Source organism: Peromyscus leucopus, chromosome 7 (genome assembly GCF_004664715.2).
Source record: "Peromyscus leucopus breed LL Stock chromosome 7, UCI_PerLeu_2.1, whole genome shotgun sequence".
Classification (NCBI taxonomy): Eukaryota; Metazoa; Chordata; class Mammalia; order Rodentia; family Cricetidae; genus Peromyscus; species Peromyscus leucopus.
In genome coordinates, this window is record NC_051069.1 from 9,069,110 (window position 1) to 9,090,838 (window position 21,729).

The window sequence follows — 21,729 nt, forward strand, 5'->3', positions numbered from 1 at the left end:
AGAGCAGTCAGTACTCTTAACCACTAAGCCATCTCTCCAGCCCCCTCAATATGGCTTTAAAATTTTAATTCCTACCTATTTTTGTTTAGTAAAAAATACATTAGACATCTTATCCATTTTAAATATTTTATTTTTGTGGGTATGAATGTTTTGCCTGCATAAGTGTATACCACATGCATGCCATGCTCACAGAGGCCAGAAGAGGGCACTGTATCTCCTGGAGCTGGAGTTACAGACGGTTGTGAACCATCACATGGGTGCTGGGAACAAAACTGGCATCCCTTGCTAGAGCAGCCAGTACTCTTGCTGCTGAGCCACCTTGCCAGCCACACTTTACCCATTTTAAATGCACAGTTCTGAGTATGGTCCTCACTTACACTGTTGAATAACCCTCGCCACCATCCGCCTTCAGAAAATCTTCCATCTTCCCCACTAAAAACTCCATGCCCACGAACGAACAAACTCATAGCACCTCAGCTCCTGCCTCTCAGCTCCTGGCAAACACCACCTGAGTTCTGTCCCTGCAAATGTGAATCACACCCTCTTAGTCATTTTGTGATGAGCTTATTTCATTTGGCAGAGAGTTAGTTTGCAAGGCTTATCTGCGTCACAACACAATCAGTACGTCTTTTTAAAGCTAAATAATATTCCACTGTGTGTTCTGACCACACTTTGTCTATCCATTCATAGTCATTTGTGGGAATTCCAGCTTTGGGTATTGTGAAATAATGTTGGTATGAATATTGGTATGCAGACACTCTCTTTGGACTCCTGCTTTCAGAGAGAGAGAGAGAGAGAGAGAGAGAGAGAGAGAGAGAGAGAGAATGCACCTAGAAGTGGAATCACTGGACCTTATGGTAATTATATTTTTTGAGTAATTATGCTGTTCTTCACAAAGGCAACACCATTTCATATTCTTGGTGGCAATGTGCACATGGTCATTCTACATTTTACAAAAATAGCCTTGCACTATTAACTTATTGATTTCATTTGGAACAGTGTTTTTCTTTAAAATTACATTTACTTATTTGTGTATATATATTCATTTTTGGGGGGTGCAGCATGTGCCATGGCCTGCATATGGAGGTCAGAAGACAACTTTCAGGAGTTGGTTCTCAGCTGACATGGAGCTCCATGTTGAGCTGTGGTTTTTTTTGGGGGGGGGTGGTTCTAGGAGGGCCACCAGTGGTTGGGGCTACAAAAAGCTGCTGCCTGCTGACTGAGGTCCTCTGATGACAATTCCAGCCCTGGCTTGTCCACCTGTCTTCACCAGATGTCACCTTTCTGTGTGACATGTAGGCAGAAGCCTCTCAGCACTCTCCCCAGGTTTCCCACCTGATGATTAAGTATCTTCACTGCAGCCAGGTGTCTGATTCTTTGCATGATGCCTGAATCCTCCAGGAACCACACCGGGTACGCTTGAGCATGTGGGTGTCCCTGGCTCTGACCTGAGCGTACTTTCTATTTCTAGGGAGACATATTAGCTGCCTCCACCCCTATCCTGCCTCTCCTGAACTTTGCACTTACCGTGATGAAAAATTAACTGGGCTAATGTTTCCCTCCCAAGGACAAGGACAAAGTCTCAAGGCAGGCCTGGCTGGGTCCCAGGAAAGCAGGTGCCAGCTGAGGTTATAACCAATCCCGAGTCACCACCCGTTCCCTGCCCACGGTCTGCTTCTCCCCCATCTTCAGAGCCTTGTGAAACTGCCCTCGTGGCCCTATACGTTCTCACGGGGAAACTTGAGGAAAAATCCCAGTGCTCAGGAGGCGGAGGCAGAGGCAGGCAGATCTGAGTTCAAGTCTATAGAGCACATTCCAGGACAGCCAGGAATACATGGAGAAACCATGTCTTGAAAAACGAGAGAGAGAGAGAGAGAGAGAGAGAGAGAGAGAGAGAGAGAGAGAGGAGGGAGGAGGGAGGGGGGAGGAGGGAGGGAGGAGAAGAAGAAGGAAGGAAGGAAGGAAGGAATGGTGCTCTCAGATCTACAGATGGGTCCATCAGTTTTCTTGCCACCCAGGTGGTCCGTGTCACACAGATGCAGGTACAGGCGGGAAGCCCAGGAAGTCCTCGTTCAGCCACACAAGAGGGTCTGCCTGCTTATTTCCTTCCCACAGGGAAATGAAGGGGTGGATGACGGTCCCTTCTGGAGTCTCCACGATGTAACGGTTCCTCCAGACACTGACCCCTCTTCTCCCCTCAGCTTTTCTCCTCAGGCTCCCTTATGTAAGTCGCTTCCCTCAGACATGGCTTCACCTGTGGGTGAGGGACTTGTCCTGGAGAGCAATACTAATGCTTCTAACGTTCTTTCTAGAGTCACCGTTTGGTACAGGAGAGACTGGAGGGTCAGCAAGGTGAAGAACCGTCAAGAGCCAAAATCCAAATAAATCAGGGATCGAGTCTGAGAGCCTTGGACTTGACCTGGCTGCCTCACAAAGGTGGGACTGACTGGGTTTGGTGTCCGGGTTCAAATGAACTTTTAGCTGGGGGATGACGACTGCACAGGCCCTTTCTGTCCTCCTCTGCTCACTTGAGCACACCGCCATCCCTATCTCTTGGTGCTTCTCTGGGCTGTGAGCTTCTTGTGGTTAGGGACCTTCCTCTTTCACTGTGGATTTCCCAACAAGTAGCATACTTGTGACATGGGATTGCTGGAGAGAGATTTGACAGAACCCACCCAGCACCCCTTCTTCATGCATGGCATCAGCACTGACCTCTGGAGTGGGGCTGGCCACTCCTGTCTTGCACTGGACTGTTGCAAAGTCCCACCACCCTAGGCGGTGCAGAGGGATGGGCCTGAAACATTTCTGGCAATCTCGTAATTATGCACCCGTGAGAAGAGCTTTTGTTTTGCAAATTGTATCAAAGCTGCCCTTTGCAACTCCAGGCCCAGTAGCAAGACCTCAAAAACAAAAACAAAACAAAAACCTGGGTTTAAATCCTGGCTCTGTTCCTTGGGGTCATACCTCCCGGGGAAATAGGGGCGTGGACTTCGAGGGAAGCGATTGGACTGTCTGGGTTGAAGACAGCAGTTAAGACCATCTTCCTTTGCCATCTCTAGATAAGGGCTGGGAAGCCCAGTGGTAGGGGGGAGGCTACAGCCCCGGTCTAACAGGAGTGCAGGAACCGGCTTGTTAAGGTCCACTTGGCCTCAGGGATCCTCCTTTCAGGGAGGTGGAAGGAGAGGCCTCTGACGACGACAAGCTGTGGCTGCTGGTGGGGCATCCTCGGTGACAGAGCTGGGGGCCCCCTGAAGCTTCTGGGCTGACTTTGTGGGATTGGTCAGACCTCATAGAGCTTTGTAACTCCCACTGGCTCTTGGTTTGCAAATAACTTCTTTCTCATCACGGGAGGTGGTGGTGGGGTTTCCCAGCGCTTAAAACAAGCACAGCTAACCTGATGGGAGGCAGCGACAGGGTAAAGGAGCCGAGGGCCTGCTGTACCGCCCCCAAACCCGTGGAAGGGACCCGTAGGCAGCCAGCCCTGAAATCTGCTAGTTGGGGGGAAAGCCCCAGGGCTACCCGAAGTCAGGTTCTCTTGGTGTCCCACCTAGGCTAACTTTGAATAAACTTCCCGAATCCTCCCGGCTTCGCTCCACTTTGTGTGTGCGAGTTCACCGCTCTGTAAACAAAGCTCTCTTGCTTGTTTGGCGTCGAATTTCAGTAACACCCTGTAATGTTAATTCTCTCCCTCCCCAAAAGATAAATCCTAAAGCGCCCCCATTCATTCCTTCAGGAATGCAACAGATGTCTTTGAGGCCCGTTTTCTGCAAAGAGCTTGGTTCACTAGGCCCAAGGGACCCCTGGCTCCAGCTATTGTTCAAGTTGTCACCGAGGTCTCTAACTCCACTTTTAAGTCTCCCTCTCCCCCTTCCCAATCCCTCCTCCGCAGTCTCGGGGCAGTCAGCCGGTCTGATCTCACCCAGCAGGAAAACAAAAACAAAACAGCCCGGGCCACTGAGCGAGATGAGTGCGCCCCAGCTTCCTGGGCTCGGAACTGAACCCCTCATCATGTCCGGGTCCTCTCCCGGGAGCAGCGAGCCCTAGGCGGCCCGCGCCGGTTCCCTCCGAGTCTAACCCTCTCTAGTCCCTGCAACTGCATCTGAGCGTCTTGAGGGCGGCGAGTCCCCAGGAGTCCCGTCCCGAGGCACTTGGCAGAGGTGACGGCCGCCGTGCCCGGTGGCCCACGTGGGCGCGCTTGGCGGCGCGGGGCGGGGAAGGCCGCGGGTCCTCCCCGGAGCAGGGCGCGGGGGAGGAGCGGGGAGCCCCGGCGACGAGGGGGCGGCGACAGCGCTGGGAAGGAGGCTGCACGCGGAGCTGCGTGAAACGTAGACTTGGGAGCGGGCGGGAGAGGAGCGGGGAGCGCGGCTGCACGGCCCTGGCCGGCCCTGCGAGGCGGCGATCGCAGGGGAGGCGGAGGAGAAGGAGGAGGAGGAGGGCTGCAGAGGCGGAGGGATCTGCTCACCAGAGCCACCCAGGCCAGCAAAGTTTGGCTGGGGGTTGGACTTTCCTTCCCGGAGGCGGGCACCCAAACAGCTACCCCGTGCGGAAACCCAAACTTTCTACTGCCACTCCGAGTCTCGCGGCCGCCGCCTCCGCCCCGCGCGCCCGGGGCCTGCCCGTCAGTCCGTCGGTCCTCGTGGAGCTGCTCGGGCGCCGCCGTGCTCCGGATCCCCGCAGCTGCAGCGCCGCAGCCCCGGCCCGGACGCCGGGGCAAGTTCTCCAGAGTTAGACGCGAAGTTCGGGCGCGGCGCGGGCCGAGCTGCCCCTGTGCGCCCCCGGCGTCCCCAGTGCGCCCAGTCCCGCCGGGGGCGCCGGTGACCCTTCCGTGCCAGCCATGTCGTCCATCCTGCCCTTCACCCCCCCGATCGTGAAGCGCCTGCTGGGCTGGAAGAAGGGCGAGCAGAACGGGCAGGAGGAGAAGTGGTGCGAGAAGGCGGTCAAGAGCTTGGTGAAGAAGCTCAAGAAGACGGGGCAGCTGGACGAGCTGGAGAAGGCCATCACCACGCAGAACGTGAACACCAAGTGCATTACCATCCCCAGGTGGGGGCCCGGAGCGGCGGCGGGGCGGGGGGCGCCGGCCCAGCCTCCTAGGGCGGCCGGGGTGGAGAGGGAGGGCGTGTGCGTATGTGTGAGCGTGTGTGTGTGTGCGCGCGCGCTAGTGTAGGAGACAGGCAGTGGGTGGAGGGACCCCAAACAAAACCTTCGGATTTGCCCAGGTTCAGAGCCCAGGCTTCCATGTGGCACTCTGGCTTCCAGACCTCAAAGATCCCAGGCCGCCTCCGGGCAGCAGGGGTGCTGCTGAGCTTGGACCCCCACTCTCCGGGCTTTGGGTTCCAAGTAGAGGCCCCGCTTTGTTCGGCTCTGCCGGCCGAGCCCCTCCTCCGCCGCCGCCTCCCGCCCCGCGCTCGTGGAGGTGGTGGCGTGTGTCCCTTTCTTTTCTTCAGCTCTGTTCCCCCACTTCTTTTCCTCGTCTACAGGAATGCAGTCGGTACAGCTGTGGGTGAGGAGCGGGAGCCATTGATTGACAGATTCCTTCTTCGCTCTTTCTTTGCCTTGGGATTAGCATTTTTATCGAGTATTTTTAGATTTGGTTGTGCCAGCCTCCCGCCCCCTGTGCACGCATGCACGCACGCACTTAGTTGCAGAGCAAAGCACCGACTTTGAAGCGGGAGAAACAAGTGGCAGAAAGTAGGGGCATTCCCTGTTCCCACTCCTCCATTCCCTCTTCCCGCTCCACCCCTGCCTGGTTTACCTTCATTTTAATCGAGAGTTTGCCGGTGCCTAGAACCGAGCAGGCAGCTCCAGACAGACAACAAAACACCCCAGAGCTGGCCTCCCTCCGCCCCTGCATTCCTGTAGAGCCCTCTTTTCCCAAAACGCTTTGCCATCTGTCCTGACCTCCTTTATCCTTCCCATCGGGCTAGCGGAGTCCGGCGGGAGCTCACAGATGGCTGATGGAAGGGGTCAGTGACTTCACTCCTGGGGCCTCCCAGAGCATAGCCGCGCCTGGGAATTGGGGTGAGGGCACTTTAGCCTTTTGTCTCCACTTCTCAAGACACCTTTAAAGACTGATTCCAGAGGAGGGACAGGTGCGGATGTTGCGGTGTGTGTGTGTGTCCGTCCGTCCGTCCGTGTCCCAGGATGCAAAGGAATGCAGAGAGGCCTCCCAGGGCCTGAGCTAGAGAGGTCATCATCCTTCTGGGCCTCCATCCTTGGCCACCTGCTCAAGGCAGCTGGGTATGTGCTGCCAGCCCTGACAGTCATGCACAAAGCAACATCTGTCCACAGGAACCCAGGGTCAGCCTTCCCTAGAAATAAACACCACATATGGTGGGAATGCATGCTTAAAAAAATAGTTTAAAAACAACCACCACCATCAGCCCCCCCAAACCTGGGTGGGTGGATCCCATCAGTAAAGGGGGAGGGAAGGCAGTATGTTGTCTGGGAAGAATGCTTGGCGTGTGAGCCTCTGCCAGCTGGCTTTAGGGTGTGGTGTGGTGTGATGGTCAGAGGCACCTGGGTTTTGGCTGCAGCTCTGGCTACTCATTCTTCATCCTTTTGACAAAGTGGAATGGTTGAGTCTCGGGTCTCTGTCAGATCCGGAGAAATGGCCTTTTCCTAACATGCCTGGGTGCAGACCGAATGCTTTATGTTTTGACGACCCCCCCCCCGCCCCCCGCCGCCGTTGATATCAGTTATGAAACAGCTGTGCAGAATGTTTCACAATTTACTAGGCACTGTCATATGGCCCGATGAAGCCCTGGAAGATGACAGAACTGGAAGACAGAAAAGGTAGCGAGGTCTAAACCGATCCTGACCTTGCTTTCCCCGCAGCTCTCCCCAGCCCTGGGCAGGTGAAGCAGAGTTCGGGCTAATCACCCCCACACCACCCCGGCCTTCTAGGACTAGGCATCTTCAGCCTGCACGCTCGTTGGTGGAAGATGGGGTGTGGAAGCAGGGTTTTTGGTTTGCTGGTTCTTTGGTTGCACCCAGGGCTTCCTACATGTTAGTTAAGCCCTCGGCTACTGGGCTCTCCTCCCAGCCCTGGGATTGTTTTCTTTTATCTTTTCTCATCTAGAGAGACCCAGTTGCTTGGGTGGATTCAGACAAAGGTGGATTTCCATCCCTGGATTTTGTGCCCACGCCTCTGGGTCACCCTGTCTCCCCTGGCAGCAGCTGCTGCTGTTTTGGCCATGGGCAGAAAACTAAAGGCCACGTCTTGGGGAGGCGACTAGCTGGCTTCATGCTAGTGCTATCCCGGTGTCTGCTAAGCCCTGGGCTTGCGTGATGCTTGTCACATTGCTGTCTTTGAGAACTGGGGCTTTGGAAAGTAGACAAAGGAAAGTGTGTGACTTAGTCACCCGCTTCGTGTGGGGCAGGAGGCGGGGACACTGGGTGCTTCAGCACATTCTGTCAAATCTGGAGGCTGGCTTTGAGGACGCTCAGTCTGAGATGTGTAATGGACACATCTTGAGCAGCAGTGGCACCATTTGGCTGTGGTAGCTGTCGGCCACATGCCGGCTTGGTTCCCCCAGCTTCAGGCAATTTGAGTGATCAAGAGAGCCGGAGTGATACAAGCTTGCCACCACAGAGATGAGGTGTAGGAGTTGGATTTTACTCCGCAGAGGGGAGAGCAGGGCATCTCAGATCTGGCAGGGGTGGGCAGAGCCTGAGTGAGCTCCATGTCGGCAGCTCACTCCCACCTGCTTGAGAGTCTGAAAGGAGCCACAGGTGTCCTCCTCTCCACTTCCTAAAAGCGAAAGTGAAGCTACTGGCCCTGAACATGCCTAAACCTCCTTTCCTACAGACAACAGCAGCGGGGAGCTACTGTGTGTGTGTGTGTGTGTGTGTGTGTGTGTGTGTGTGTGTGTGTGTGTGTGTTTGGTCCACGGCTCAGGTAGTTGTTTGACGCTGGACCAGGCTGCAGGTATTGCTGGTTAGAAAGGATCTTAGGCTTTCTTGCAACAGAGCACCCAAGTCCAGAGAAAATTCGAGAAGTGAAGAAGGTCTGACAGGAAGCATCTCCAACCTCTTTGTTCATTCCGTTTGTAGTGTGACCTCCTCCCGGGGCCCTCAGGAATGTTACTAGGCTACCTTCAACTGGTGGAGAGAGGAAAAAATACTTTCACCTGCAACACAGCTTTCTCAGGCTACTGGGGACAAACACCAAGGCTGTAGATAATGCCCTGTAGGTCTCAGCACCTGAGGCCTCCGGCCTCTGTGTAAACCGTTGGCAGGGAGCCTGCTCCCAGCTGCCTGCAAGGCAGCAAGCCCATCAAGATAGGGTCTGCAGGACATTGGGGAGCTGACTAGAGGGCTGACCCAAGTGTCACTTAGTATTCTCAGATTGGAGGGAACTTTGAGCCTTTTTGCTTGGCCCCAGGGGCTGGATGTTTGGACCCGTACTTGGCACAGGCAGCGTTTCACTCTCCATTTGTGATCAGACATTCTGGCTAGCTGTTTGTGTATTGGGTGATATTAACCAGACCAGTGGTCTCTGAGTCAATGTTACAAGCTCTCCTGTGGAAGGATGATGCAGAGATACATTGGAGGAGATACTTTTGGAGAGTGGGGCGTGGGGTGGGGAAGATGCTTATGATAGATGCTTTAAATGTGAAGGCACAGCAGTAGAGTATTAAACAGTGACGGCCAACCTGCTTTCTCAGGGGAAGATAAACCTCACCTGCCCTGGAATTCAGGTCCCAGGCCTGCCTTGTTTTTATTGTATTAGTGTATTTTTTTTTAAAACGATTTGTTTATTTTTATGTACATTGGTGTTTTAGTACCCTAGAACTGGAGTTACAGACAGTTGTGAGCCAGCCACCATGTGGATGCTGGGAGTTGAACCCGGGTCCTCTGGAAGAACAGTCCGTGCTCTTAACCGCTGAGCCATCTCTCCAGCACCTATTAGTGTATTTGTGTGTGTGTGTGTGTGTGTGTGTGTGTGTGTGTGTGTTGCACATTTGGAAATCGGAGGACAGCTTGCAAGTTCGTTTTCTCCTTACACTATGTGAGTTCCGGATCTGGAACTTAGGTCACTAGTCTTGGTGGCCGGCACCTTGACTGGCTGAGCCATCTCACCAGCCCAGAACCTGCCTTTTGCCACCTGGATGGGTTTGGGACCACCAGGTTTCCAGCCCTCCTTGTCTGCACCTGTGAAATCGGGGTGAGATGAGGAATCAGAAGCGTTGGCGCACATGCTGGGGAGATGTGTGTTTTGCCTTCTGTCCTTACCACTGATTGGTGCGGACTTACTCAATCACTTTCCAAGGGCCTTTCAAGATGGGCACAGGTACTTACGGAGCTCAGCATTCCTGCCTCAAGATACAGGCCTCTTAGGGTGACCAAGAGTTGCATAGTGCTCTGTGTTGGAGCAGGGGTGTGTGTGTGTGTGTGTGTGTGTGTGTGTGTGTGTGTGTGTGTGTGTATGTATTGGGGAGGTTGATTTGTGCTGGGGAACTGAAGGTCTGAGGAGTCTGGACTGACTGCAGAAAGCCCATGGAAACTTGGTCTTTTCTTTATTATTATTAGCTCATATTTGTTGTATAAACTGGATTTCATTATGACATTTTCAGATCTTGCATTTTGCTCATATTTGCCTCCAATTCCCCTCCCTGATCTCCCATCCCCCACTGGTCTTCTTCTAGTCTCTCTTCTACTTTCATCTCTTACATATTTAAAAAAACAAACAAACTCCAGATCCTGCCTGTGAGAGAAAGTGTACTATGTCTATCTCTCTAGGATCCTGCCTGTGAGAGAAAGTATACTATGTCTATCTCTTTCAGTCTGGTTTTTGCTTAACATTGTGATCTCTAGTTCTACCCATTTTCCTTGAAACAACATTCTCTCTCTCTCTCTCTCTCTCTCTCTCTCTCTCTCTCTCTCTCTCTGTGTGTGTGTGTGTGTGTGTGTGTGTGTGTGTGTGTGTGTTGGAACCTGAGGCCCTGTGTCTTGAATGACACCTTTATCTTCTGGCTTTTGCCAAGCAGACAGGTGTTGTGAGTCTCTTACTTGTCACTTCCACAGAAGGGCTTGTGAGCTGAATGCTGCTCAAGACTCAACTATGAAATGTTTTCTCTTTGAAGTAAAAGGAAACTTAGTGTTGCAAACCTGAAATTCAGGTTTCTGTGGGAGCAGGGACTCCAGCATGTGACTATGGGTACTTAGCCTTTCCTTTGGGTACAACTTGGCTTTTCATGTCCCTAAATGACATGCTTGGGAAAAAAAAATCCCATGAACCCCAGTTTCTGAAAAGACATTGGAACTTTTAATAAGAAGTCTTTGCAAGGATATAAACACTTTAAAACTGCCTTGTTTATTTATGTGCATGTGTATATATGCATGTGAGTGCAGTGTCCATGGAGACCAGAAGGGGGCGTCACCCACCAGATGGAGTTACAGGCAATTGTAAGCCATCCAACCTGCTGCCGGGAGCCCCAACTCCTGTCTTTTCTTTTAACCACCTAGCCATCTTTCCAGCCTCTGAAAATGTTTAGTTTGTTTTCTGCTTGTGTGTGAGTGAGGGTGCGGCACACCATAGTTCATGTGTGAAGGTCAGAGGACAACTTCTGGGAGGTAGTTCTCTCCTTCTACCAGGGCTTCCAGACATTGAACTCAGGTCATCAGATGCATGGCAAGAGAGTTTACCTGCTGAGCCATCTTGAAGGCCCTGGACATAAACATTTAAATGACCATTTTCATGATAGAAAAAAAAAAGTGGATGGATGCAGCCATCATTTAGTTTTGATGAGAAATGCAAGAAATTGATGAAAATGGAGAGAATTAGGTTTGAGCTTATCACATCGGGAATCTAATTAAAATGAGTTTTTGAAAAATAAATATTGGCTTAATAATGTAAATTTGTGATTGCTGCTGCATTATAATGGAAGTAAAACTAACACAATTTAATGGACTGAATGACTATTAATTTCTAGTCATTAATTTATTAGGAGATTTTAATGCTCTTTGGTACTCTGTGTAGCCATTATTCTTAGTGTGGCCCTTGGTGGAGTAAATAGGATTGGGCAGGGCTTGCTCGTTTGAAATGAGACTTTATTTTGTTATGGTATTTCCCCAAGGTCTTCATCTACAAGCCCCCTCTTAGAATCAGACTTGCTGATTCTAAGGTGGAAAGCAACAGAGTCATGAATAGCTAGTTAACTTCTGCTCTTGTCTCCTCTGCTGTACTGATCTATTAGCTACCTTTTTTGTTATTGTGCAAAAATTCCTCCACAGCAGCAGCGTACAGGAGGAAGGACTTCTTCTGACTTGCAGTTTCAGGGGGCAGTTCATCATGGTGGGAAGGCCATGGGAGCAGGAGCTCCGAGTGGCTCCGAGGTCACATGGCATCCACAGTCAGGAAGCAGAGAGGGCTGATTGCTGGTGCCCGGCTCCATTTCTTTTTTTATTTAGTCCAGAACCCCCGCTGCCCACAGTTAGAGTGGTCCTCTCACCTCAGTGAACCCAACTGAGAAATTCCCTTATGGACACACCCAGAGGTTTGTTTCCGTGGTGACTCTAAATCTTATCAACTTGACAATCAAGATTAACTATGACAGCTGATTAAACACCAAAACAAGAAAATGGCCCCACTTGTTTTCCCTGGTCCCTGTCTGATGGTGTTGTTTAGCTGGTTAGAAGGTAGCTCATGGGGTAGGACATGGGAGGAGGCATCCTGCTATGTGTATGGGTGCGTATGGAAGAACCCGAAGCTGGTGTATGTTGGAGGGGTCCAGCTTTTCCCCACAGTAGTTCCTAGAAACAGTAGTAAGTTGCCATGGGGATCTTTATTTATGTATTTGTGTGGGGTACCCATGTGCCATGCATGCATGGGTAGATCAGAGGACAGTTGTGGGAATCAGTTTTACCAAGTGTGACCTGGAGATCAAACTCAGGTGGCAGGCTTGGTGACAAATGCCTCTGCTCCCTGAGGTCTCTCCCTAGTCCAGGAGTGTGGTTTCTAGAACAAAGAAGATTCTAGAAGGCCTTGTCCAGTTTATTCTGTTTTCTTTCCGTGCACCTGCCAGGTGCTCATTCCCTGCACTGGGGACAGGCACGTGACAAGGAAGAAGGCCAGCTCCTTCCCTGCCCTCTGCAGCTTCCCATCTGCCAGCTGGCTAAACATGGCTCCTTGGGAGTTGTAAGACTGTTGTGTGTGTTTATCTCTAGCTAATTTGTAAATAGTGTTTGCTTGGTGCCAAGAAACCAGTCCCCTCAAACTTTGAAATGTAGTAACTCCTAACAAAGCTGACTCTGTGTGTGTGTGTGTGTGTGTGTGTGCGCGTGTGTGTGTAGAGAGAGCGCACACATTATTCTGTGTTGACTTAATTAACAGTGTGAGAAATAACATATCTTCAGGACAAGTGCCTCTGTCCGCTGTGGTGGATCTGAGGCCCCCGCTGCAACCAGCTGCCTGCCACAGTAGCACACTGCTACACAATGTTTTGACAGAGAGACTCAGTTTAAATCGAGAACACAGTAGAAGCCTGTTAATTAAGAAGTTCGGCTAATTCTGGACCAGGATAAAAGTTTGGCTCGCAGGCTACGTAAATGCTATCAAAGAAAACTTAATGCACCTGGTCACAGGTTGTTTGGGAAGCGGGCATGAGGGGCATGGAGGGCATGGATGGTTCTAGACCTCTCTCTTGTTTCTGCATTTGCTGTGTTACCTGGGAGCAGGTCACTTACTCTCTCTGGGTCTCAGGTGTTCTCAGCTGGCAGATTGTCTAGGTAGGCAAGCTCTGGTGGAGGGATCTCAGGACTCTGATTTGATTTTCGTGTAAGCACTCTAGGGGGTTCTGAAGATATTTTCAAATTGCATTGTCTTTATTTTGTGTGTGTCATAGGTGCTGAAGTAGAGGTCAGAGGACCACTTGTCTGTTCTCTTCTACCGTGTGGATCCCTGAAGGATTGAACTAGGCCGTCACGCTTAGTGGCATGCACCAGTTACCCACCTGGCCGTCTCATTAGCCCTGTTTTAGAAGTTATTTTTTTTTGGGGGGGGGGGTGGAAGGAGCATACAACTAGTTCATTAATTGAATCATGAATCTCTTTATTATTCCAAGACTGTATCGGTCCAGTGCCAATTAATTTATAAAAGTGAAAAACAATTCTATAATTCATTCTTTAATTCTGGTTATTTCTCCCCTTGCCTTTCCTTCTTCTTTGCCACTGGGGTCTAAATTGCTAAATATGAACTACAAAGGCATGTAAAAATACCCCATACTAGCGTGAAGCCGGGAGATTGTGGTCTTCAGATGCAGTGAGCGGTTTGCCTGCCTTTGTTGCTATTTTTGGCTATTCTTGGAGCAGGAAGTTGACTTAAACTAATGACCACAGATGCCTAAAAATGGTTAACTATGAAAGGTGGGCATTCTAGAAGATACCTGTGGAAATGTTTGCTCATGGCAGCGTTTACCCAGGAAGCGCCCTTTGTTTATTTTCAAATGTCTGTACAAAGACAGATACTACCCCCCATTGCGTGAGCATGGGGAGCAGGGAGGGGACAAATGTGAACCCCATCTAGGAAATGGAAAATGAGGGTTTTTTTTTTTTTGAGTTGGTTCTTTTTCTGTGTCCCAAGGCTTTCCCTGCTCACATCTGGCAAGTTCTCTGTGCTCTGCTGGGCGTTTGTTTGGGGTGAGGACTGTTTAGAAAGCAGCATACAGGTTTGCCTTGGAAACCAGAGTTAGCCATCTGATTGCTCTCTCTGCCAAGCTTTGAATCGCCCATCGCCAAGTCAGTTGTAGCTCAGAGGGGCCCCTGTTTTGTGTGTGTGTGTGTGTGTGTGTGTGTGTGTGTGTGTGTGTGTGTGTGTGTGTTTTAAAGCTTTTGATAATAGTAATGCTTTTTGGGTGTGTGTTTTTTAAAGGCCTGTTTTGACACTGTCACAGCTTAAAAATGCCAAAAGGCATTTTTTCCTTAAAAAATCACCTCTGGGCTGAGCCCAAATGTGGAGTAATGGATCCAGAAAGAGCTCTCTTTCCTTTCCTTTTCTGTCTGTCTGTCTGTTACTTCTCCCCCAACCCGACTCCCCACCCCCACCCCAGTTACAGAGTGCTGAGGCTGAACACTGGATCTCTCTCTCTGCTCCAAAGCCTCTCCAGTATAAACTCTTCTTGGCCTGGCTCTGACTCTAGATGCGCTGCGCCTTTCCAAGCATGTGCCGTTGTGGCCAGTTCTCTGATCCACTGTGCGTCTGTCTCATACCACTTGTGGAGCAGGAGAGGAAGCCAGGACGCTAAAACTTAGCAGAGAAAAGGACAGCATAGAACCTAGCAGCCTTGAACATACCTGCTTCAGCTTTCCCACGTGACAGATGGGAACAGGACCACCACCAACCTCTCATAAAATAATGTACTAAGATAAGATGGGGCAAAGTACCCAGCCCATGGGTGTGGCTCGCCGAGTATAGTAAGTGCTCAGTAAATGCTCTTTTCTTTTTTTCCTTCCTTCCTTCCTTCCTTCCTTCCTTCCTTCCTTCCTTCCTTCCTTCCTTCCTTCCTTCCTTCCTTATTTATTTCATTTTTCTTTCATTCTTTCTTGTTTTTGGAGACATGGTTTCTCTGTGTAGCTTTGCGCCTTTCCTGGAACTCACTCTGTAGCCCAGGCTGGCCTTGAACTCACAGAGATCCACCTGCCTCTGCCTCGCAAGTGCTGGGATTAAAAGCCGTGCACCACCACCGCCAGGCCTGTTCTCTTTCTTGTTATCGATGGAAATTTAACGATCCCTGGTCTCAGAGCTCACCATCTGGAAGAATGGTAATTCATGTAAGGGAGGGACCTGTTTCTGATGCCTGTACCCAAGTGCCACGCTGTGCCACTTGTGGGCTTAGGCCTTGGTGTAGACTATTAGAAAAGTAGTTGATGTTTTTCAGGGACCCTCTCCTCCCCTCCCCCCACCTCTATAGTGGTTTAAAACATTGTTTGGCTGACTAAAAATAATAGCGTTAAAACAAACTTGGATGAATCAGTGCTCCTGGGTGGGGGATGGGTGAGATCCCCAAGCAGAGCCCTGTGACTCACACGTCTGTCACTGATAGCTGCCTGTAAGTGCGTGATGTTTATTGTTGCTGGTGTTTTCTTGGGGCAGGGTTGGAATGCTGTCCTCCTGAAATTTCACCTCAGCAGCTGGCTTGACTGTTACCAGAAGCTCAGGGCTCCAGAATGGCCTGGCCATGGGCCATGGGGCCTTTGGCTGCATCTGGAGCCGTGGAGAAGGAGCTCATGCTTAGGGAACCAGGTTCAGTCCTCATGTCGGCCGGGCTCCTCTTCATGGGACAGAGCAAATGCAGGACCAAGGGACAGGCTTGTGTCTTGCCTGCACCTACTCTTCCCGGGCCATCATCTAAGGGCAGATCGACCCCAGACGGCAGGGGCTTAGGGGCACAGACAGAGGAGACAAGGTGCAAGGGGACTAGGTAAAGAATTGCCTAGAATGTGAAATGTGGCATGGAACAGAACCACAGAGTACATGAGGCCCCTGAAGTGTAGGATGTCTCTGGGGGGACCCAGGGCTGGCTTTCCTGGGTCTCCACATTGTGAATCAAAATATCAGAGAATTCTAAATTCATACCTGGGCTTGTGGGTTATGTTATTTCCTGGCTTGGATATTCTAGTCTAGTTTGTTCTTTGTGCTGTCTCTTTGGAACGTGCCATAGGGCAGGCAGGCTCTGCTACCCACCCACCTGTGTTAGCAGCAGGCCTGTTATAGCACCATGTGCTCAGTACAGTGGCCCTAGGTAGGCCCAGCCCGCCGTAACAAGGACTGGATTGTGGAGAAATCTCAGGAATTGATTTTCTTTCCTGGAACCCAGGCTGAGGTGGGTGAAATGCTGCCTGCCCACTGCACTGGCTGGCTGCAGAGGGAACGGGGAGCCTGGCCCCTGATTGTGCATTTCATTTCGGAGTACTGACTTCGTGTTGGGCCTCACAGGTCACAGAAATGAAGTCCTGTCTGTGAACTGTCCAGAGGCAAAAAGGGACATCAGGACCAGTAAAACTACAAAGGGCCCTTGAGGGAGACAGTCTGGTTAAGGCCACAGAGTGCCACTAAGGAGCCCAGAGGGAGAGCAGCTATCCTATGAGCACCAGAAGGTCTCACAGAAGAGGTAACGCTCAGCTGGGCCTTTATGGATGCCTGTTGGGTAGGAGGGAGCATGGAGTACAGGCCAGACAGTGTCCAGAGGGCTAGTGTCTGGGAAAGGCAGGGCAGCTCAGGGTGGCTAGAGCAAGGAAATGGGAGTGGCCAGAGGAGCTGGAAAGAACGGTGCCAAGCGCTTGGGTCAGCCAAGCTCGGCGTCTGGGCCCTGGAAGCGTCCGGATTTTAAAGCAGAGGAGTGGTGTGTGTCGAAAGCCAGTGCTTGCCTCTTTCCCTTCTCAGGCCTCGAGGCCAGTAACAGCAGGTTTACTGCCCTAGTTATCCAGGTCAGAGACATAATCCGCACACCGCCATGTGGACAGCTCTAGGCTATGTCTGGAGCAGGTTGAAATAGTGTTTTGCCCGTCAGTAGCAAAGACGCCTTGTTCAGCCAGGAGGCTCCAGAGTGAGTGTTCTTCAGGTAATCAGCCATGACTCACGTCATGGATTCCTTGGGAAATGAGGGGGAATCTTTCTGGGTTCTGTGGATGCCCAGTCTCCCTAAACAAAGTCTGTAAGACAGGATCCTGACCCCTCTGGGTCTCCCTAGGCCCGATATGTAGCCTCTATGCTGACTGCCTCTGGCCAGTGTACCACACTTTAATGGCTGTCTGGTCCAGGTTTCTGATTCCAGAGCACACTGCAGCCAGCCGGCAGAGCTGTACTCTCCAGTAGACTCCGGATGTTATCAGTGAATCAGAAACAGGTTTTGTCTCTTAATGAGCGTGTCAGGTAAGTCAGGCTTGGTGGTGCACATCCACACTGCTGGTACCCAGGAGACCCAGGCAGGGGATTGTACGATCCAGGACAACCCGAACTACAGAGTAAGACCCTGGCTTTTAAAAAAGAAAGAAAAAAAAAAGTGAGGGAAGGGGGAGGGGGGTCTGCTGGAGATGCTTGCTGCCAAGACTCATGACCTGAATTCGATCCCTGGAACCTACATGGTGGAGGGAGAGAACATTTACTGGTTGTCCTCTGACCTCTACATCTGGACCTGTACATACACACACATACAAAATAATACATTAAGAAAACAAAAAACAAGAGAGCAAAATACTTGTGTAAACGAGTGTTTCCCTTTATCACTAAGAAAAACCAGAAATCTCATCACCTATCCGGACAGTACCTATAATTTACCTTATCTGTTGAGAGTCCCTTGCTATTGTGGCTAATCTGAGTTGATAAGTTTTGTCTTTTTTAGATAAGCTTTTGTGTCCCTGGACTTTTTTTTTTCTTTTCTCTTTTGAGTGTGTGACATTGCTAGAAATCTAGGTGAGACCCGAGCAACCCATGAGAGTGTGGTGCCCTGAGTTCGAATCTCAGATTGTCCATATAAGGTACACATGCCTCCCTGTCCTCGGGAGTAGAGAGGGACAGTGACTCTGTCATGGGCATATTCATGGACCATGTGTGGAGCTGTTTGCAAGAAGTAACATGTCAGGCTGTGTCACCCGCCTCCACTTGATGATGCACAGTGTTTCAGGTGTCCAAGTTCACACCCAGGTTCTGATGGGGACCTCAGGGAACCATGGACAGACAGCACGCACATTAATAGGAATCTAAACTCAGGGCCTGTGGGCACCTATGCCTTTGTCCTAGAGAGCAGCCGAGCTGTCCATCTTGTTCCTGTCAGGAGATGGTTGGCTTGGCAGTGCAGGCCCCTGGCACGTCCTGAGTCTCCCGTGAGGTGATTCTGTTGTGTGGTGTGTGGGCAGAGTTCAGACTACAGGCTGGATGGCAGTGTGAGGCTTGGCCAGCTGCTCTGTTTGCTGCAGCACTCTGGATAGGTGAGTCGTGGTGTTCACAGAGGGGTGGCTGGAGGCCTAGAGGGTCAGTGCAGGATTTGGAGTTCGGGTGCCTGAGGCTTGCCCCCTTGGGACTGCCATTTTCTTATAGCTGCATTAGGGAAGACAGGTTCATTTCGACTCAGGGTTTGTCTAGAGGGTGTGGTCCACCGTGAAGGAGAAGATAGGGTGGCACGAGCAGCTTGGTCTGTGGTGGTAGGAGCTTGCCGCTCGGCTTGTTGATGCCTTGGCGAACCAGGAAGCATGGTGCGGGACAGAAGCTGGGCCAGGCCGTTGTCCTCAAAGGCCCACCCTGCGGTGATCTCACTCTACCAGTCAGGTCTACAACCTCCCCCACGCTGCATTCCTAGCTGAGGGAAAGAGCAGGGGTCCAGACACAGGAGTCTGTGGGGACTTTGCAGATCCAGGTAGTCTCTCTGCTGTTGTCTGCCCTCTGCCCCATGGCCACCAAAGAGGAACATCATTTGCATCCTGATAGGAAAAGCCATGAGATTAGCATTGTTCTCAAATCAGAAAATTAAGGCCAGAGTCCTTAAGAAATCTGTTTATGTCTCAAGAAAAGGGATGAGCAGAAAATGGGTTTATGCTTCCTTCTAGAATTGAGGTGGTACCACTTTGGATATCTATATCTATATCTATATCTATATCTATATCTATATCTATATCTATCTATCTATCTATCTATCTATATATATATATATATATATCTCGAGACAGGGTTTCTCCGTGTAGTTTTGGTGCCTGTCTGGATCTCGTTCTGTAGCCCAGGCTGACCTCAAACTCACTGAGATCCACCCGCCTCTGCCTCCTGAGTGCTGGGATTAAAGGCGTGGGCTACCACCGCCTGGCTTTTTTTTTTTTTTTAAATGATTTAAAATTTTTTGTTGTATGTGTATGGGTGTTGTGCCTGCATGAGTGTCTGTCTATCAAATGCATGGCTGGTGCCTGCAGGTCAGAAGAGGGCATCAGATCCCCTGGAACTGGAGTTACAGGTGGTTGTGGGCCACCCGTGTGGGTGCTGGGAACTGAACCAGTGTCCTCTGCAAGAGCAGCAAGTGCTCTTAACAGCTGAGCCATCTCTTCGGGCCCCTCTGGGTATTTCCGAGAGCACACTGTGGTTATGCCGTTAATAATTACAGCCAGGTTGTGGTTAGATCTGAGTGAGTGGTCATCCCGAGTCACTGTTCTCTCCATCAGTGACCGTGGAGAATTGTACCAGCCGGTTCCCATACTGTTGCCCAGAGTGACTCCGTGAAGTAGTCACGTGCAGCCTGGGGAAGGGGACGGGCCTGAGGTTCTGAAGTGAGTTGGCAACACAGTATTATAAAGCAGGCCCAGACCCTAGCCTGTGGCCAGGTCAGTGCCCAGGCAGGGCTGGCTGAGTTAGGGGGGTGCCTCCTGGGGTGATGCTGAATGGATGGAGGCAAGTGGAGGGAAAGGTGGGGTTCAGGGATTATACAGGGGTCGGAAGTAGGGGTGTCTTACCAGGCCCTTTGTAGACCCAGGGCCTTTTTGCTGTTTGTGATATTTAGTGGCCTGGAGCAGAGTGGTCTTAGGGGAGGGAACACAGGGCAGCCCGGCTCCGTTTCAGCTGAGCCTCAGAAGTGTTTCTTGGCTGGGACTGGTGGAAGTGTAGCGGCTCATCCTTCCGCTACGGAATTTTGGAAGGTGCCGAGGAAGGAATTAAAAATGACACCAAGCATGCCTTTTCTTTCTCTTTGTGTTAAATACACGCACCGTGCCAGGCTTGTGGAGCAAGCGCGTGGCCAGTGGAGTACTGCAGAGGACACGCAGGACGAAAGCACGGCTTCCCTCCTCCTCTTTCTCCTCCTTTCTCTTCCCCCTCCTCCTCTCCCCTTCCACCTCAGCGTTTGTCTAAAGCTCATCTTCCTCCCAGGAGCCTAGGGAGAGCCCCGAGCTCTCTCAACTCTCAACTGTTGCCACAGGCAAGGCCCTGACTTCTAAGCCCTGACTTTGGAATGCAGCTGAGGTGACAGGGGGACAGTAATAGGAGGAGAGAAGAGCAAGATAGCAGCGCTTGCTTGGAGCGAGTTCCGGGGTGCCCATTGTCTGCCTCAGTGGCTCTGCGGCATCTCATAGATGTTAACGGTTTGGATTTCCCCCTCGGTCACCTGCAGACAGGTCTGTGGAGTGAGTATAGGTACAGAATACAGTATAGTGGTTACGTATATCCTGGCTCATTGGGGAGCTGGCACAGGGACAGAGCCCTTGATGAGGAGGCTACACTGATACGGGAATCTTAAGCCGAGGCCCTTGGCCCTTGTGCCTGGACCCTTCGGTGAGTCCAGGGCCCCTGCTCCCTCTGGCCCATCCCCCCCCCCGGCAGTGCAGCCAGGCCTGCTGTATCTGGGTGCTCTCGGCTGAAGCCATCCTGAACCCTGGTGAACAGCTTCTGCAGTCCAGTGCCTCGTGGTCTCCTCCACACCGCTGTGAGGCTCAGTCCTCAGATGGAGCTGCCTTTGGCTTTCCACCTTGCCATCCCGCTCGCTGGCCTTCAATCGCATCCTCTTGTGGTTGGTTCACAGATGGACACAGCTGTTGAGAACAGGATTTTCCTTAAACATGTTCAGCCCCAGGGGCCTCTATCCTGGAAAGAATCCAGATGTGCCATGAAGCCTCTGCCACATTACATGCAGTCCAGGACAGGAAGAGTGGATTGTCAGCAAGCACCTTGGACCCACTAGGGTACTTAGTGTGGCACTAGGTACTTTTTTTTTTTTTTTTTTTTTGAGACAGGTTTCTCTGTGTAACTGCCCTGGAGGTCCTGGAACTTGCTTTGTAGACCAGGCTGAACTTGAACTCACAGAGATCCACCTGCCTCTACCTCCCGAGTGCTGGAATTAAAGGGATGCACCACCACTCTAGTCCCACTAAGTACTTTTTTTTAAAAAACTAACTTATTTATTTTTATTTATGTGCATTGGTGTTTTGCTTGCATGCATGTCTGTGTGAAGGTGTCAGATCGTGGAGTTACAGACAGTTATGAGCTGCCATGTGGGTGCTGGGAACTTAACTCCAGTCCAGTGAGAGAACAGCCAGTGCTCTCAACCCCTGACCCACCTCTCCAGCCAGCCCCCCACTAGGTACTTCTTAATTAAAACCTGTTGACTCTTAGTCTCCTTGAGTGAGACTCCCAGGCTCATATGGTGTGTGTCTGCTTCCTGTGGCCAGCACGGGAAAGAACTCATGTGCTTGGTCCCATCTCCTATTTTTACAGTCAAGGCAGAGATGCACTCAGGGACTCAGAGCACCTAGAAGGCAGCTGATGGCATCCTGAGCGGATTGACAGCTTCAGTTGGGTCTTAGGGAGACAGAAGGGCAAACCAGAGGAAACTCTCAGGGCCTCTGAGTACTGTGCCCAAGGGCTATGTTTTTTTTGTGACCAAAAGCCAGGTCCCCTAAGGCAGTTCAGATATCTGTCTTCACCTGTTGCTCAGCATCTCATTCTCCTCTGAGCAAAGATAAAGCCTGCCTTTGTATTTGCAGTGGGGGCAGGTACCACAGCCAGGGCTCCTTCCCTGGGGAGGGAGTTGTCTAGATTCCCAAGGGAGTCCCGCTTAGGAGTCGGCGGCTGAGTTTCATGTCCTAAGCTAGCTGTATCCCACTTGCCTCCATTTGCTCTGTACCATCTCCTGAAAGCACACCCTTGGAGACAGAACTGTAAACGATGCACTGGTTAAAGCAGAGCCCGGCCTGTCGCTCCTGGCCTCTCCCATATCCTGGTGGAGCCCTCTGTAGATGCAGAATGCCCCCGGTCTTTTCACA

The 21,729-nt window shown here is 51.2% G+C and overlaps 1 protein-coding gene and 1 long non-coding RNA gene across 2 annotated transcripts in view; both read left to right on the forward strand.

Moving 5' to 3' along the window:
• The first annotated feature begins 1,942 nt into the window (after nucleotides 1-1,942).
• On the forward strand, nucleotides 1,943-3,944 carry LOC119088310. Its single transcript, XR_005091934.1, has 2 exons — nucleotides 1,943-2,224; nucleotides 2,313-3,944. It is a non-coding gene; the product is annotated as an uncharacterized LOC119088310 (long non-coding RNA).
• Nucleotides 3,945-4,834: 890 nt separating this feature from the next.
• Smad3 (SMAD family member 3) overlaps nucleotides 4,835-21,729 on the forward strand; it is a 111,665-nt gene continuing 94,770 nt past the window's right edge. Inside the window, exon 1 of the mRNA XM_028866958.2 lies at nucleotides 4,835-5,040. Within this exon, the coding sequence (XP_028722791.1) occupies nucleotides 4,835-5,040 (206 nt within the window). The remainder of the gene's footprint in view (nucleotides 5,041-21,729) is intronic.